The sequence below is a fragment of the Streptopelia decaocto genome, assembly GCF_964273445.1.
Source record: "Streptopelia decaocto genome assembly, chromosome: 13".
Lineage (NCBI taxonomy): Eukaryota > Metazoa > Chordata > Aves > Columbiformes > Columbidae > Streptopelia > Streptopelia decaocto.
In genome coordinates, this window is record NC_138668.1 from 5569294 (window position 1) to 5584010 (window position 14717).

The window sequence follows — 14717 nt, forward strand, 5'->3', positions numbered from 1 at the left end:
TTTTTTTTTTTTCCACAGGCTTCACTAAATCAGGTCAAAACCAACACTCCAGTTAAGCCAGTGACACACTGTGCATGGCTGAGCTCCACAGCCATATGGGAGCGGCTTAATAGGGGTCAGCAGCAACGCCGGCGGCTCTTTCAAGCACGGGGAGAGCAAACCCCGGCTTTGGGCAGCGCCCACCACGGTTATCCAAGTGCCAAACCATTTCTGAGCAAGAACTGCCAGGGTTGGTGGCAACGGCCACCCCACCGGTGACTCCCATCTCACCGTGGTGGCGGCTGCGGCAGAAGCCGGGGCAGGTTTGCTTTCTGAGCTTGGCTACAACTGTATTTTTTCAGTGCAAACTGTGTGGTTTTATGGAAAGACGTTGCCTGCCATTTCCCTCCTGGTGCAGCAAGGTTCTGCGAAAAAATGAACTCGTTTTCCACCTAAGCCACAAAACCAGCCGTGGCTGCGGCTGCAGCCCCCTGCTGAAATCTGCGCTTTTCTGCAAATATTCTGCCACACAAATCCCACGGTCCAAGACCCACCATGAGAAAAGGCTGAGAAAAGGCCTGTTGTCCCCCAAAAAAACGGGTTCACCATCAGACATGATCCCCCGTATTGCGACACGTCACGTCTGCAGGGATTGCCCTGCAACCTCTGCGGCTCCAGCCCAGGCTGGGGTTGCGGGATGGCAGAAGAACGAAGCAATTTGTAATAAGCACCATTTTCCGTGGTTTGGGCTCTGGGGGGACTCTATTTTTAGCTCCTGCTGACTCATTTGGGAAATGGCTTCCCCTCCCCAAGCCTCATCCCTCGCCACTTGGTGCCATCCTGAATTCCTGCCTACAACACATAGAAAGTGAATTTAAAATGACACCTCCCTGGCTTAGCTGGGCGGTGGAGATGGAATCAGTGCTGGACCCCTGGCTCCCACAGTCCTGAGAAGCTCCTCCCTTTTTGTTAATTATGGTGCCATTTAATGAATCTCCCAAAAACCCTGTGGAGCAGGATGGGGAGATCTCTCTGGCAGCTGGGGTTCCTCATTGACATGAACCTCCCTGCTTTCAGTCCCACCTCCCCAGAAAGGGAGTTCAGAGCCCTTCTGCTGGTGAAGTCACACTTAATAATTTGCCTTCAGATTTAAAATTAATTGGACCCAACTTCATGCTCTCAAAGACTGAAAATAGGGCAATACTGGAGTTTTTGCCCGACCAGTGACACTGGCCACAGTGTCTGCCCGCTCACCTGTAAACAGCTTGAACTGCCCTCCTGGTCCTCAAACACCACGTGCTTCAAACAGCACTCGTGTTTCTAGTTATTTCTCTTTTATATTTAATCTTTTCTTGCCTCCAGATCACAGGCAACGTGTAGCCACGGCCTGCGAGCGCCCGGCCTTGGCCGCGGGAGGATGGAGGAGGCAGCGGGACGGGCCCATGGAGCAGGGGGCTGGAGACCCTGAGGATGGCCAAAGGCAAAGACAGTTCAGATTCCCCTGGGAAGGGCTCTGGTGGCCCCACATCTCCCAGCAGAGCCGAGCTGGAAAAGTCAGACACCCCGAGGTCAACCCATGGACAGGGATACACCCATGAGGAAGTTCATTTAAGCCGATTGCTGTCATCAAAATGCCATTTAACAGTTGCTTTGCCACAAACCTGATGCCCAACTGTAAAGAAAAAAGTGTAACGAAAGTTGATATCACTCCAGGAAAAATTGCGATGAGGAGGATGGGAAGGGACTTTTTCCACCACACAGAAGGAATGTGGATATGGTCTATAAAATTAATTTCCTCTTTCTAACCAAACAGAACCTTCTGAGCAATTCAGATAAATAGCAACATTCAGTATTCTCTGCATCAAAAATAAAAAAAAGGGAACTTTTATCGCTTGTGTATTCCTGCAATTATCTTGAGAAGCCTTTTCTGTTGACAGCCAGGGGTCAAAAGCCGGTCTTGGTTTCACCTGATCTCATTGATTTCTGCAGAGACATTCCAGATTCACGCCAGCACAAGAGCCGGCAGAGCCGAGCTGGGGACGCACAATGCTGCCATTCACCCTCCGCTCACGGCAAATCATTTCTCTTTCTGTATCTACACGTAAAATGGAAGAAAAGGACAACGCATGAAAATGCATTTATACAAACAGCATTAACTTCAAATCAAAATGCTCTTCTCTGAGTATAAACTGTGCCCCCCATCAGTGTTTTTCTCCTCGGGAAATGAAGACTCGTAGGTTTAAGTGTAAATCTGGGTGTGGGGAATGAAATTCTGGCACTCTTAGAAATTTCCAGCCCACCCTGAAGCCCTGAGTCACTGGGATTATTCAGGCTGGTGAATTTTACCTGCCTGTCACCTTCTTGACGGTTTGTGTTGTAAAGTCCTTGACTTTTTCTCAACAGTAAATGTGCAGCGAGCATCCCCTGCTCTGTGGGATGCCAAAAAAATAGTTGAATATCACAAGTCTATGATTCTATTCAGCATTAGCTTCTCAAACAGGAGCTGCTTGCAGGAGCTGCAGAGGGGTCTCCAGGGCTCACATCATCACTTGTACCTCCTGAACGGTATGTTGGGTTTCTGCAAATATTAGCAAAAGCTAACTTGGTTTTGCAAAGCTTACAGAAAGCAAAACCAAGTGTGACCAAAAGCAAAGGGATTTCAAATCTGTATATTTTGGATGTGCATTTCCTCCGCGCCGTCGCCAGGCTGGTCCGGGGGCCCCACGGCCACCCAGGGATCCCACGTCCACCCACAAGCACCCCGAGCTCCCGGCCACGCCAGACAGGGATGTCACCCCATGCTGGGCCGCTGGGGATGGTTCAACGCACTGGGAAAAGGACAAAAAGGAGAGATGGAAAATGATGTTTTAATTTCACTATTTTGGGTGGTTTACAACACCATTGCACACAGATATTTTAACTCTGTTTTAAAGATTAATCCAGATATCAGTGAAGTTACTGTAAGCTCTGCTATTAAACATCATGAAGAAAGTAAATATAAGCACTTATATTCTCATCTCACCTTTATTCTTCTTTTTTCCCCCCCCAAAGTTAGTGACTTTGGAGACAAAGCCCTACCCCGACATGCACAACAAGCAAAGCCAAAACACATTTATTTTTCAAGCATGCATTAGAATAAGACTTGAAATTTGTGTTGTAACAAGAGGGAGGAGAAAGAAGGAAAGAAAGTCTCTAAAAGTTATTTTGCAGCTTTGGCTTAAAGCGCAATAAAGTCATTTTGCCAGCAGTTCTGCAAATGAGCGCAGAGAAAATGGTGTCCAGTTACCGACACTCTGGCAAAAAAAACCCTCTTGGCAGATGCCGCAAACAGCAAATTTGCTTTGGGACACTGTTGTTCAGACTTTGTTAATGTTCTCGAGCTTCATTAATTGTCATCACTTTTATTTTCCCCGCGTTAAAACATTTTCCACAGCGCTGCACCGCGACCGAGCCCCGAGCGGCCCAATGGCCCCAATTCCAAACCTTTCCTCCCAATTAGGGCCCAGTCTGAAAATCTTGCACTAGTTTCTTTGGACTGGTGAAATCAAGCTGCAGCTCAGTTTATACAATAATAATAATTAAAAAAAAAAAGGTTAAAAAGTCACAAATGTAACTATTGTAATGACTGTATAAAAAAAATAAACAACAAACCTCTACATGCAACACATAATTTTGTTGCTATCATAATCAAGAGGTATTTACAGGGGCTCGCCAACCAGAAAACAGAATTAGTTACTGTAAAATTCCTACGTGCCGTACAGAAGAAAATAAACTTGGTCTAAACCCATGGAGTCTGACCTCGCAAACCCTTCCTCATGAAATCCTTGGGATTACGGGCATTGAAATATACTTCTCGAAGTTATAAAAAAAAATACATCTCATATTAAGACACCATTTAAGTACAGGGATAGGGAGCGAGAAAAAAGATCCAAACAGAAAACAAGACATTGGGAGAACAGAAAACCTTGGTCCAAGTATTTTATTCTGAATAGCCTGTCCCTTCCAAGCTGTTCTCTGCGTTTCTTTGCAGCGCAGAAACAGGCTCAAGCAGAAAGAAAACATAACACGTATTGATAAAAAGCACTTTTTAATTTTATCAAATTGATCTGTACAAAAGTTAGCATTGCTTAGTCAGAAGCTAGTGAAGAGAACAGATAAGTAACAGCCAAAGTCTTTCAAACTTTATACAGAAAAATAGATTGCATAAAAATGAGTTTTCTGTATTTTTCCCCCACCCCCACGTCCCCAAAAGGAAATATGCAAAAAATATTTTTAGAAAAAGAGTAGGAAACGTAGAAAAGGTAAAAAGGTGATAACCTCTGAAATGTGGTTTTAGATTTACAAAGTTTTTAAAGGCACAAGTTACCATAAAATAGATGGTTATTATATGCTCAGCATACAATGGAAGAAGTAGAAATATATCAATGAAATATTAGTCTAAAACTAAGTACCTAAAATTTTTTTAGTGGAGAAGATTTTAGTTTCACAGCTTGATGGATGATATCTGGTCCCTAGAAGCCAAAAATTAAAACAGAACTTGATAATTTCTCATTAAATTACATCTTCCTATGAAGTAGCCCTGGTTCGGAAAGCGTACAAAGACTCTGCAATGCCTTAAATCCAATTTGAAGGCCCCGAAGCAGGTAGCCAGAAAATTTGCCTGCTCCTTTTTCCAATGGTTTTATCATCCCAATTTAATTAGTAACTTCCCCCCCTCCCCGCCCCGTTACTTTTCATTCCCGTTTGAGTTTCCTGTTGGTGACCAGGTCTGCGATGGGCAGATCGGCTCCGTCCCTCTCACCAACACAACTGCTGCAGCGGTTCACAACGCAAAAAACCCAAAACCAACAAAAATCTATAGACTCATAACACCATTTTATTGTATCATCTCCACTATTATTATGCTCCCTCCCCACCTTTAAAATCTTTTAAAATTCTACTTTTTGCACAAAATTACTTCATTAATTAAAAGACAAAATAATACAGAACATAAATACATATTTAACAGATTAAAAAAAAAAACAAAAAACAAAAACAAAACCAAAAACCCAACACTTTAAGCTTCCAAAACCAAAACAAAATGTTAATTACAGCCAAACCTTGCTTAGAAGAACTCTTGACTAAAAAAAACAAGCACTTCAGACATTTAATTGGTTGGTCCCACCAGACTTGTTTGTTCCCACGAGATTGTGACACGGAATAGGTGGATTTTGGGGTTTCATCCACGCTGGTCCCAGTGAGTTCTTGCCCTCAAGGTTGGTCCGTTCCTCACATTGCAATAGACCCTTAAAGTCTCGAACAGCTTTTGAAGTTCTTTTTCTTCCACCCTCTACCCACCCCCCTGCTCCACTTTTGCACTTGTCAACTTCCATGACGAGTAAGTTCTGTTCAGTCCTCACAGAGGAGTCGAATGGTTTTGTCCTTCATTTATTCAAAAGGAATCGCCTGTCCTTTTTTAAATTTTTTTTAATTTTTTTTTTAAATTGTATTAATTCAAGAAAAATAGAGCTCTGTCCTTTTGGAGAGTTTTGAAGCAAGGGGACACCCAGTCACAACGAGCAAGAGCTCCCAGTGGCTCAGGAGGCACTTCGGAAACGATGGCAGCGCTCCCCGCTCTTCGTCTTCAATTCCTTCATTAGTGCACACGTCGGGGAAGCCCTCGGGGGCTCCACGCGCCCTTTAAGGCCTCGTCAGGGTCGTATAGACCGGCTGGTCCCAGTTAGCGGTGGGGCTGTGGGCCGGCGGGATGGACAAGCCGTTGAGGATGGGCGTCGCGTAAGGCCGGCGGGAGGAGTGGAAATAGGGATACTGGTAGATACTGGAGGGGTAGCCGGGGTAGGGGTTGTAGTAGTTGGAGCTCTGGAGGTCCGTGTAGTCGCACTGGGAGCTGGAGAAGGAGGCAGCGGCCGTGGCGGTAGAGGCGGTGGTGGCGCAGGCCTGGGCGCTGTAGGAGCCGTAGTCGGAGTGTGCGGGGGAGCCGTGGGACTGGTCGCTGTAGTGGCTGGGGCTCAGCTGCTCTGTCTTGATGTGCGGCCGCTGCTGGCCCGAATCAGCAGACGACGGTGACGCCGAGGCCGGGCTTTTGTGAGTCCACACCTGGTTGGTCCCACTGGTGCCCGTGGCCGAGTGGGAGTAGGACGCACCGTAGGAGCCGGCGTTGGGGCCGTGGTCAGCCGGCATGGCAGCGTGGCCGTTGAGCGGCAGGTACTGGTCAAACTCATGCACGTCAAAGGTCTCCATGTTGTTGATGACCTCGCTGCTCAGCTCTGAGATGTCCACGTTGCTGAAATCTATGTTCTGGCGGCCACTCTCCACGAGGCGGCGGCCCTCATGCTTCAGCTCCTGCTTGCTGCCATGGTGGAGGTCAGTTTTGGGGGTGGTGGGTGGGGTGGGTGGCCCGTGGGTCTGGCCTGGGGACAAAGGGACAGCCAAGCTTTAACAAGAGCGCATGCAAATTGAGGATAAAAAGACTGCATGTTTCTCCCCCTTCTTATTGCAAGGGGGGGATTTAAATCTACAGCCCCATGCTGGAGGTAGCTCATGTCCCCCTGCAACCATCCTGGGGATCATGTCCTCAGCTGGGGTAAACCACTGGCATGAGGGACAGTTCACAGTGGGGAAGAGAAACTGGAGAGTGCATTGTGCCCATCATGATCCCTCTGGACACCCACGGCTGCACAAACTCCCTCTGGCCTGGGAAGCAGAACCAGGGGGTGGGTTCGGAGGGACCCGCTCAGCCTCTCCACGCCGGCAGCCTGGAGCCAGCGTGGCTCTCCCGGAGGCAGAGGAGCCGTCCCGGGATCCCCAGCCAGGCTGGGCGAGAGAGCAGACGCGTCTGAAGCTGCAGGACGTTCGCAATCCTCCTGGAATCTGTCAACACGCGCCCCGTGCCAATTCACAGCACCGCCGAGGAGCGGCGAGTTTTGGGGGGAAGCTGTGTCTGTGGGACCCGCTCCCCCAGGCACCCTTCACACGGTCAACACATTATTAACCCTTATTAGCTCGCAATTAAATCTCCCCACTATCAGGCCATCTGGGAAACCAGGGTCCCTGCATTTTGGGGACTTCTTATTGCACAGTCAGCTCCACAAGCATTTACTAATTAAAACTGTCACCACATTCACAATCTGGTGCAAAACCAGGGAAAATGACCCTTGCTTTTGCACAGTCCCAATCCCATCAATATAAATTCTGGGGGCAGATGAGCCCTGTGCCCACCAGTGGGTTCACATCCCAAACCAACATGCCCGGGACCCACAGATTTATTTTTTGCCCTTGAGGTTCCTTTACCTGTGTGGTCGCTGTGGTGGTGGGAATCGGCCATGGCTCCCAGCCCACTGTCCGCCTTGTAGATCTGCGTGCCTGCGTGGTGGCCGAGCTCGGCTCCCGAGTCCGAGTCGCTCTGCCCGGCTTTAACGCTTTTCCTCCTCCGTGGCTGGTATTTATAATCCGGGTGATCCTTTTTGTGCTGGACCCTGAGCCGCTCAGCTTCTTCCACAAAGGGACGTTTCTCATTTTCGCTTAACAAACTGGTTTGGGATGATTTTTTTTTTTTTTAATGAGGAGGAAGGAAAAAAATTCCAAATTACTATATTTTCCTTAGAAGTTTTCAGCCTATTTTCAAATTCCCATGTCCCCACTTCCCATACACTGAACAGAAAGTTAATTACAAAATGAATTTGCCATTGCAAAAAAGAGCTAAACTATGTTGCAAAAATATATTAAAATACCAAGTGTAGAGGCGTGAGAAAAACTGGCCGCTATGGACACCAATAACTGGGCAAAACAAAATTCTGCTGCCCCATTTTAAACACCTTCACCAAATGTTATTCCCATGTTTGTCCTGCAAATGCCACCCCTGTCACCGCGACAAACAACACTGCCCATTTCTAGCTTTGTTTGGTGCTTACAAAGAAACCACGAAGGCAACAGCCATGGGATTACTTCTTTCTAAACTCTCCCCAGCCCAGACCTCTCTTTGCAAACTCTTGGAGAGTTTAAAACCACAGTGGGAGCATCACTGGCCCAAACAGGCAAGAAAGATGCAAGTTTGGTACGGCCAGACACGACCGAATATACCACGCGGTAAAACGTGGCTGGTTGCAGAGCCTTGGAAAGCCGAGCGCACTCGGATGCCGCCCAGCAAAAAAGTTTGCATCGGTGGGCAGTGCCGAGCATGCAAGCATGCAGATAAGAAGGGAAATTAGAAAGAAGATTAAAATAACTGCTAAAAATCAGCTTGCTCGGCTTTACAGCTTGTTAAGCAGCAAGCAAGCACACCAAGGAAAAAAACTTTTAGAAGAAAACATTGTAAAAGAAGCAATTTTTAAAAAGTCCCAGTCTCCTGGGGACAGGGACATGGGAAATCCTGGCCAGGAGAGGCAGGAGCCCAGGCTGCACATCTGGGTGATGAAGCGGGGAAAATCCACACATGGGGCAGGAACCACCGGCTACGGCTGTGGGTCCCCAGGCCCCTGCACGGGGGCATTTTCGGAACAGGGACCAACACGCTCTGGGGGATTTTTGCACTTCAGTCCGAAACACTTCGAGAATCCCCCGCGGGCCCAGGCAGTCAAAAAAAAAAAAAAATAAAGACTGAAAAAAAAAACCCAAAAAGTTTTTAAAAGCGGTGGGAGGGGGAATCCAGCTGCGCACCCCGAGGCAAAGCCCCACGCAGCCCGCGGGGGTCTCTCTGTGCGCGGCCCCGCGGGGTTGCGCGGCGCGGAGCGAGGATGCGCGGCTCGGAGCGGAGCGGGATGCGCGACTCACCGCCAGAGCTTGCCCAGGGTCTTGCTGAGCTCGGCGTTGTGCAGATGCGGGTACTGGTCGGCCAGCTTCCTGCGGGCGGCCTGCGCCCACACCATGAAGGCGTTCATGGGCCGTTTGACGTGCGGCTTAGCCTTGAGCGATCCGTTGCCGCGGACGGGCATGGGCACCAGGCTCCAGTCGTAGCCCTTCAGCACCTGCGAGACGGCATCGCGGATGCAGGCGGGGAAGCGCTCGTCCACCTCGGCCGCGTCCACCTTGGCGCCCAGCGGAGCGGAGCCGGGCGGACGCGGGGCGGGCGCGGGGGCGCAACCCAGACCCTCGGAGCCCGCGGGGGACAGCGGCGAGTCGGAGTCCGAGTCCACGTGGGACATGGAGCTGGTGGTACCCGCGGGGCTGCACGGAGCCTCCAGCGCTTTGTCGTGTTCCTCGGTCATGTTGAGCATTGGTGGGCGCGGGCTGGGGACGCGAAAAGGGGACGCGGGGCTGAGCCGCCCCGACGGCGAGGATGTGCCCGGGCGGAGCGGCGGGGCACCGCGCACCCCTCCGCGGGCGCCCGAAGAGCGAGGAAAAAACAAGCAAAAAAAATCTACAAAAATAAAAAGATACAAATGTATGAAAATCTGCCGAGGAATGAAAAAAAGAAAATAAGGAAACAACCCAAAGCAGTCCTGCTGCGGTGCCGGCGCCCCGCTCCGCGCCCGGCCCGTCCCGCCGCGCTCCACGTCCAGTGCGAAACTCGGCCCCTGGCAACAAGTGACTTTAAGGGGAGGGCAAGCGGCTCCTCCTCCGGCGCCGCTTTCCATTGGTGGAACGGTATGGTCATTTACATAAGGGGCGGGGCGAGGTTGCGACGCGCGTTCTCTCGTCCCGCTCCCGCCGCCGGGACCCGTGGCCGCCGGGAGGTGCCGTCGCCCGGGGGCTGCACCGCATCGCGGTACCGGCGTGGACCCTCCGGCCGTGGGGGTGCGTTTTATACCCGCGGCGTGCGGAGGGGATTTTTCTCTTTGCAGGGGTGGTGGCAGGTTCTAAGTCCCGCAGACCGAGGAGGTGCGGAGCGGCAATAGCCGCTTCCCGGGGCTCCGGTACAGCGGGCGGCCCCGGCCGGGTTACTTTTTAAGCAGCCTTTCCAGGAGGCTCGGTGCGCGGCAGAAGCACCGGTGCGTCCCGGTTGCAAGCGGGGCGGAGCTGCCCGCGTTTCGGCCGCCGAGCCCCGGTACCCCCGGGCCGCCTCGTACTCCTGAGCGCATCTTTTCTCCCCGCTCTCTCCAGCGGGCAAATAACGGAGAAAAGCGACAATTTGCTGGAAAGAACCGAAACGATCCCCTCCACCCCCTCCCGCTTCCCCGGTCCTCGGGCTCGGTACCGGGCTCGGACACCGGGGAACCTCCCTGGGAGGGCAGAGCCGGGGCTGCCCCAGCGGTTTTGCAGCGTCCGGAGGAGGATGCGGCACCTCGGGGTGAGCCTTTGGGTTTGGGGGGAGGTTTGTCCGCAAAATCTCCCCTGTTAACTCTGGGTGCGGGAGACCCCGGTGCGGGGCTGCGCCCCTCGGGCCCCGCAGCAAAATCCCTCTTTTAAAAGATTTCTCTGCGCCAGCCGGAGCGCTGCCCCTCTCCAAGCGAGCCCTGGGTTTGTAGCACTTATTTGGAGCATTTGATTCTAATTATCTGCGGAATCCGGCTTTCTAATTGCGACGGGAAAAAAAAAAAAAGCAACTCCCCAAATTCCAGTTTAATGCACTGCTTCCCCCAGCACTGCTACCTCCCGGAAAAAAAGGGTCAAGTACAAGATTTACAGGGAAAAAATAGAAATTGCGGGAGTGCTTCAAGTATTCCAACATTTTAAAGGTAACAAAAATGTGGGGGTTTTGAGAGCATTTTGTTTAATTACCGTGATGTGTAATCACCTTGAAATAAAGCATAAGCTTTGAATTTAAATGTAATGCTGTTTAAATGTGCCTGAATGTCCATGTGCCTTCTATGTGAAAATCAATATGTTCCATTAAAGTGGAAAGTGGGATTTTATTTTATTTAAAAATTTTCTCATTTCCTTATTAGTAATTTCTCAAGATTTCAGTTTGCAGAGTCACGGAGCAAGTTACCTTGGGGCAAAGTATTTTTTTAATATACTTTTACAAAGTGGCATTTAAAAAAATAGTGACTTCAAGGCTTAAGGCAAACTATGTATATTGAACTTGCAAGTGTGAATTAATTGCATTTCTCTTCCAGGGCCCAATCCAAAACTTAATGAGACCGTGAGCGAGTTTCTATTTCCCTGGGCTTCAGAGAGGTGTCTTTGCACTGCTGTTGGACATTGGGCAAAGCTATTTTTTTTCCCCCTCATATGACATATAATTAATACCCATTTCTATAATGCTTGCCTCTTAGGATTCTCATGGCTCTTTAATAAGGAATTCTTTGAGTTAAGTAAATTGTATTTCATCCATTTTAGAGGTGGTTTAGTCAAAGCAGTAATCACTATTTTTAGTCCACCTCTTGCGCGGCACCTTCCTCGGAAGATTTGAACCTCATTGCGTGGCTGAGGCTGGGAAGGGGTTTGTGGAATATTCGGAGCTTGGGGGAAAGATTAAAAACAAGAGCCCCTATTTTCTGATCCCTGCCTTCAACTACAAGTCAAATTCCTGCAAAAGAAGCCTCCAAGAACCGCAGGAGTTAGAGATGTTGGTTTTCTTTGTCCTTTCAGGGCTCCCCAGCTCTGCCCAAGGCAGGGAGGTGCGTTTCCAAGCCCGTACACTTCAATTCCGCTTTGCCCAATGCAGGTAGGAGGAGGAGGAGCAGGACAACTTTCAGTAGTTTCTTTCTCTTACTCTAGAGACGGGCACGGGGAAGAGGCAGCACCTGGAACCAGAGCAGGGTACTTGTCCTGCTTCACGTCTGGTTTTGTGACCTTGCGCAAACCATTTCACGTCTCCCAGCGTCAGTTCTCAGCCGAGCTGGCGGAGGGAGCAGCATTGGCCTGTCTCACAGACCGATCCTGAGACATTCACTCATCCATGAAATGGAGTGAGATTATGCTGGGACAAGTGGGTTCAAGTGGCATCGTTTGTTTTACAGGGGTCTCGTGTTCAAATTTTGCATGACAAAGTAGCAGCGCTGTTTGCAGAGGGATGGGAAAAGATGGAGTTGCAGGACAGGCCTTGCAATGGTCTCACATGAAGTACCATCTAGCCCTGGCCTAATGCTTCTCTGACTTGACCCAGCCCATTGTGGGGCAGCCTCTGATGCCGGGATTTGTAGGAAAAGGGTGCAGGTCTGGGAGGAAAGAACCAAGACTCCCATTGCCCCGTGGAGCCTTGGAGTGCACCCAAACAGGAGATGTTTAGAGAAGATTTGGTGGAAGAGAGCTGGCTGTTCCTGACAGAGAGCGGGCACAGCAGAGCTCCACCAGCTGCCTGGCAATGTTGCTTCATTTTCTTTAAAGTCTGGCACCATCTCCAATAAAGTTCCTGGCCAGCTCACACAAGCGTTCCTGGGGATCGGGCACTAAATAACAAGGTGTGCATGGGTTGGCTCCATCGCATCATCATTTGTCACCTGGGAACCCTCAAAATCCTCACGGGCTGGGAGGTCAAGCCACCAGTTCCTCTCCACCATACTTACTGGTTATGTAGGAATCAGGGTGTGTGTGTTGGCTTCAGAGCAGCCAGAGCACCCCTAATGTCAGGGAGGAGAAATTTCATCTTCAGCAGAAGCCGGGGAAGGCATTTTCAGAGCATGAGAGCACATGGGGACCCCTGCACACGATGGGACGTGCAATGTGCTGCACCCTTTCTCCAGCCCAAAGGTGGGTTCTACTGCTTCATCTGATCAAGTGCAAAAGTTACCATATTTCAAAAATTGTCTGCCTTTGAACTGCGAGCAGCTTTTACATGGGAATTTCAAAGAGCAAACAGAAAGAGCCTTACAGGGGAAGAAAAAACAAGCCCCGATCAGATAAGAGTAAACCTACGTGTCATGTTAAAATGAGCCTCTGACATGTGCAGGATTAATGCGCTGCCCAGAGGATACAGCCGTTCAGTGGCAGCTCAGAGATTGCTGTGGGACAATGTTCAGTCCTTTTCAGGAAAGCTCCTGATAGCTGAAGAAAAAATACAAAACCAAAACCAAAAATGACTTGCGGTAACTTTGAACTAATTTCAATTAAAATAGCAGCAGAAGAGCTGAAAAGCTCTGCTCTCAGGATGATGGGTCCAATCCTATACTGCGTGCTTGTGAAAGTTCCAGTAATTTTAAGACTAAAATTTATATCGCTCAGCTGCTTGCAGATCAGTTTAGGTCCAAAATTTGTCTTCTGTTCATGTGAAATGAGCCCTGCTGTTCTGACCAATTCAAGAGTAAAAGGGACGCAACCTTTTTGCAAATTTTAATTAACTCTTGCGGTATTTAGTCCTCAGCATTTCCCCAGCTCCCACCACTGTGCTGCTTGTCACCTGTACAGCAGGAGGGAAAAATTCCTGTGTTCCAGTCACTGTGTGCTCCCACCATAGCAAGAAGTACTTTTTCTTATTGCACAGCCTCATCATTAGAGGCATCTCCATGTAATGTGATGAGCTGGGGACTCCAGACGCCCATCACTGTGAGTGGATGCAAACTTGTCCCCCTTGCACAGCTGCTGCAGTCTGCTGAGAACAGGGGGGAAGACGGAGGCTTAAATATTAGTTTAATATTAGTTTTTACTGTGTTAATGGGGTGCTTAGCTCCAGCGTCCCTCCTTTTTCTGGACAGGAATAGTTTGGCAGCTGCAGGACAAACAGAGGAACATGTCCCCCAGCAGCTCTTTTCCAACCCAGGAACATTTACCTGGCGTTGATGCAAGAAACTCCACACACCTGCACCAGGCAGGACCTCGCTGACCTCTCTGCTGCTTGAAATGCAAGCGGGGAGGGGCACGTGGGATTCCTAAACCCTTCTCTAGGTTTCATCATGGCAGCAGTGAGGCCTTCATGAAAATCTTTACATGTTACATTTGGCCTGCTGTGTAATTTCAGCTAAAATAAAATAGCCCTTAATAACTTTTATGATTATTAATTTTTTTTTAATATCCCAGTGGACAAAGTTAAGTGGCTTGTTCTGAGTTTTTATCTTGCAGGTTTCCCAGCCTGAGGCTGCAGACCAGAAAACAAGCGTGCAGGAAGACCAAAACCAGGGCAAAGGAAAAGATACGTCAGTGTGTTATTTCTGTTCAAATATTCTAAGATACCAGCAACAAAACAAAATTTGCTTTTGTGGGATCAACACCTCTCATGTACACGTTACATGTTAAAGGCCAGGGGAGACACTGGCAAAAGATCTCACCTCTTCTCCTGCCCAACACAGGCTGGATGGCACCTTTTCAAAATGATGGAGAACTACAATTCTATTAATTATGATTACCGTGACCATTAATTGTTTGTCCTGTAGTACCACTTAGGAATCCCTCTTCTGAATCAGCACCCTCTCATTACGGATGCTGTGCAAATACAGGAGAAAAAAGGTAATTCTTCCTCTGGAAATCCTTTTCAGCCTTAATCCTGATAACCCTGGAGTTAAAGATCAGATTTGCAAAGGGAAGAATAAGGGATTTTAATGGAAAAAATATTACCACCAGAAAAATCTTAACTAGTAAAAGGGAGCTCCCAAATTCTTTGCAAGATTCCCACCTCCTATTTAGCAAACACAGCTGAATGGTCAGTGGGATTGCGTATAACTTCATTACACATAATTGTGAATGTATGTTTTCTTTAGACGAGTCCCCAAATGTTAATGCTGCTTTACAAAATAGTTATTTCTGCACACATTCACTTTCCTCTGTTTTATTTAAACCCAATTCCTGGCAGCCAGAGGGGCGAAAGCCTAGACTTGAATGAACACAGAGTAATTTAGGGTGCCAGGGACAGCAGGGTTGAGGTGCTGGTGGGGACAGCTGCTGGGTGCTGTGACAGTAAATGCTTGTTTCTCTGTCACTTTTGCAGC

General features: G+C 49.0%; 1 protein-coding gene across 1 annotated transcript; it reads right to left on the minus strand.

Moving 5' to 3' along the window:
- Positions 1-4031: 4031 nt before the first annotated feature.
- On the minus strand, positions 4032-9327 carry SOX8 (SRY-box transcription factor 8). The gene is made up of 3 exons (XM_082064339.1): positions 8749-9327; positions 7270-7508; positions 4032-6389 (listed from the first exon to the last, which is right to left on the minus strand). Exons 1-3 carry the CDS (start codon positions 9189-9191, stop codon positions 5659-5661), a joined length of 1413 nt encoding a protein of 470 aa, XP_081920465.1. The 5' UTR covers positions 9192-9327; the 3' UTR covers positions 4032-5658.
- Between the last annotated feature and the right edge of the window lie 5390 nt (positions 9328-14717).

What these genes read in the sequence shown, in the direction of transcription:
- SOX8 (XM_082064339.1), bottom strand. Translation starts at nt 9,191, where the DNA reads ATGCTCAACATGACCGAGGAACACGACAAAGCGCTGGAGGCTCCGTGC. An exon ending in ACCCTGGGCAAGCTCTGGCG is followed by an intron (nt 7,509 to 8,748) that starts GTGAGTCGCGCA and finishes ATCCCAAACCAG; the next exon opens with TTTGTTAAGCGAAAATGAGA. An exon ending in CCACCACAGCGACCACACAG is followed by an intron (nt 6,390 to 7,269) that starts GTAAAGGAACCT and finishes CTTTGTCCCCAG; the next exon opens with GCCAGACCCACGGGCCACCC.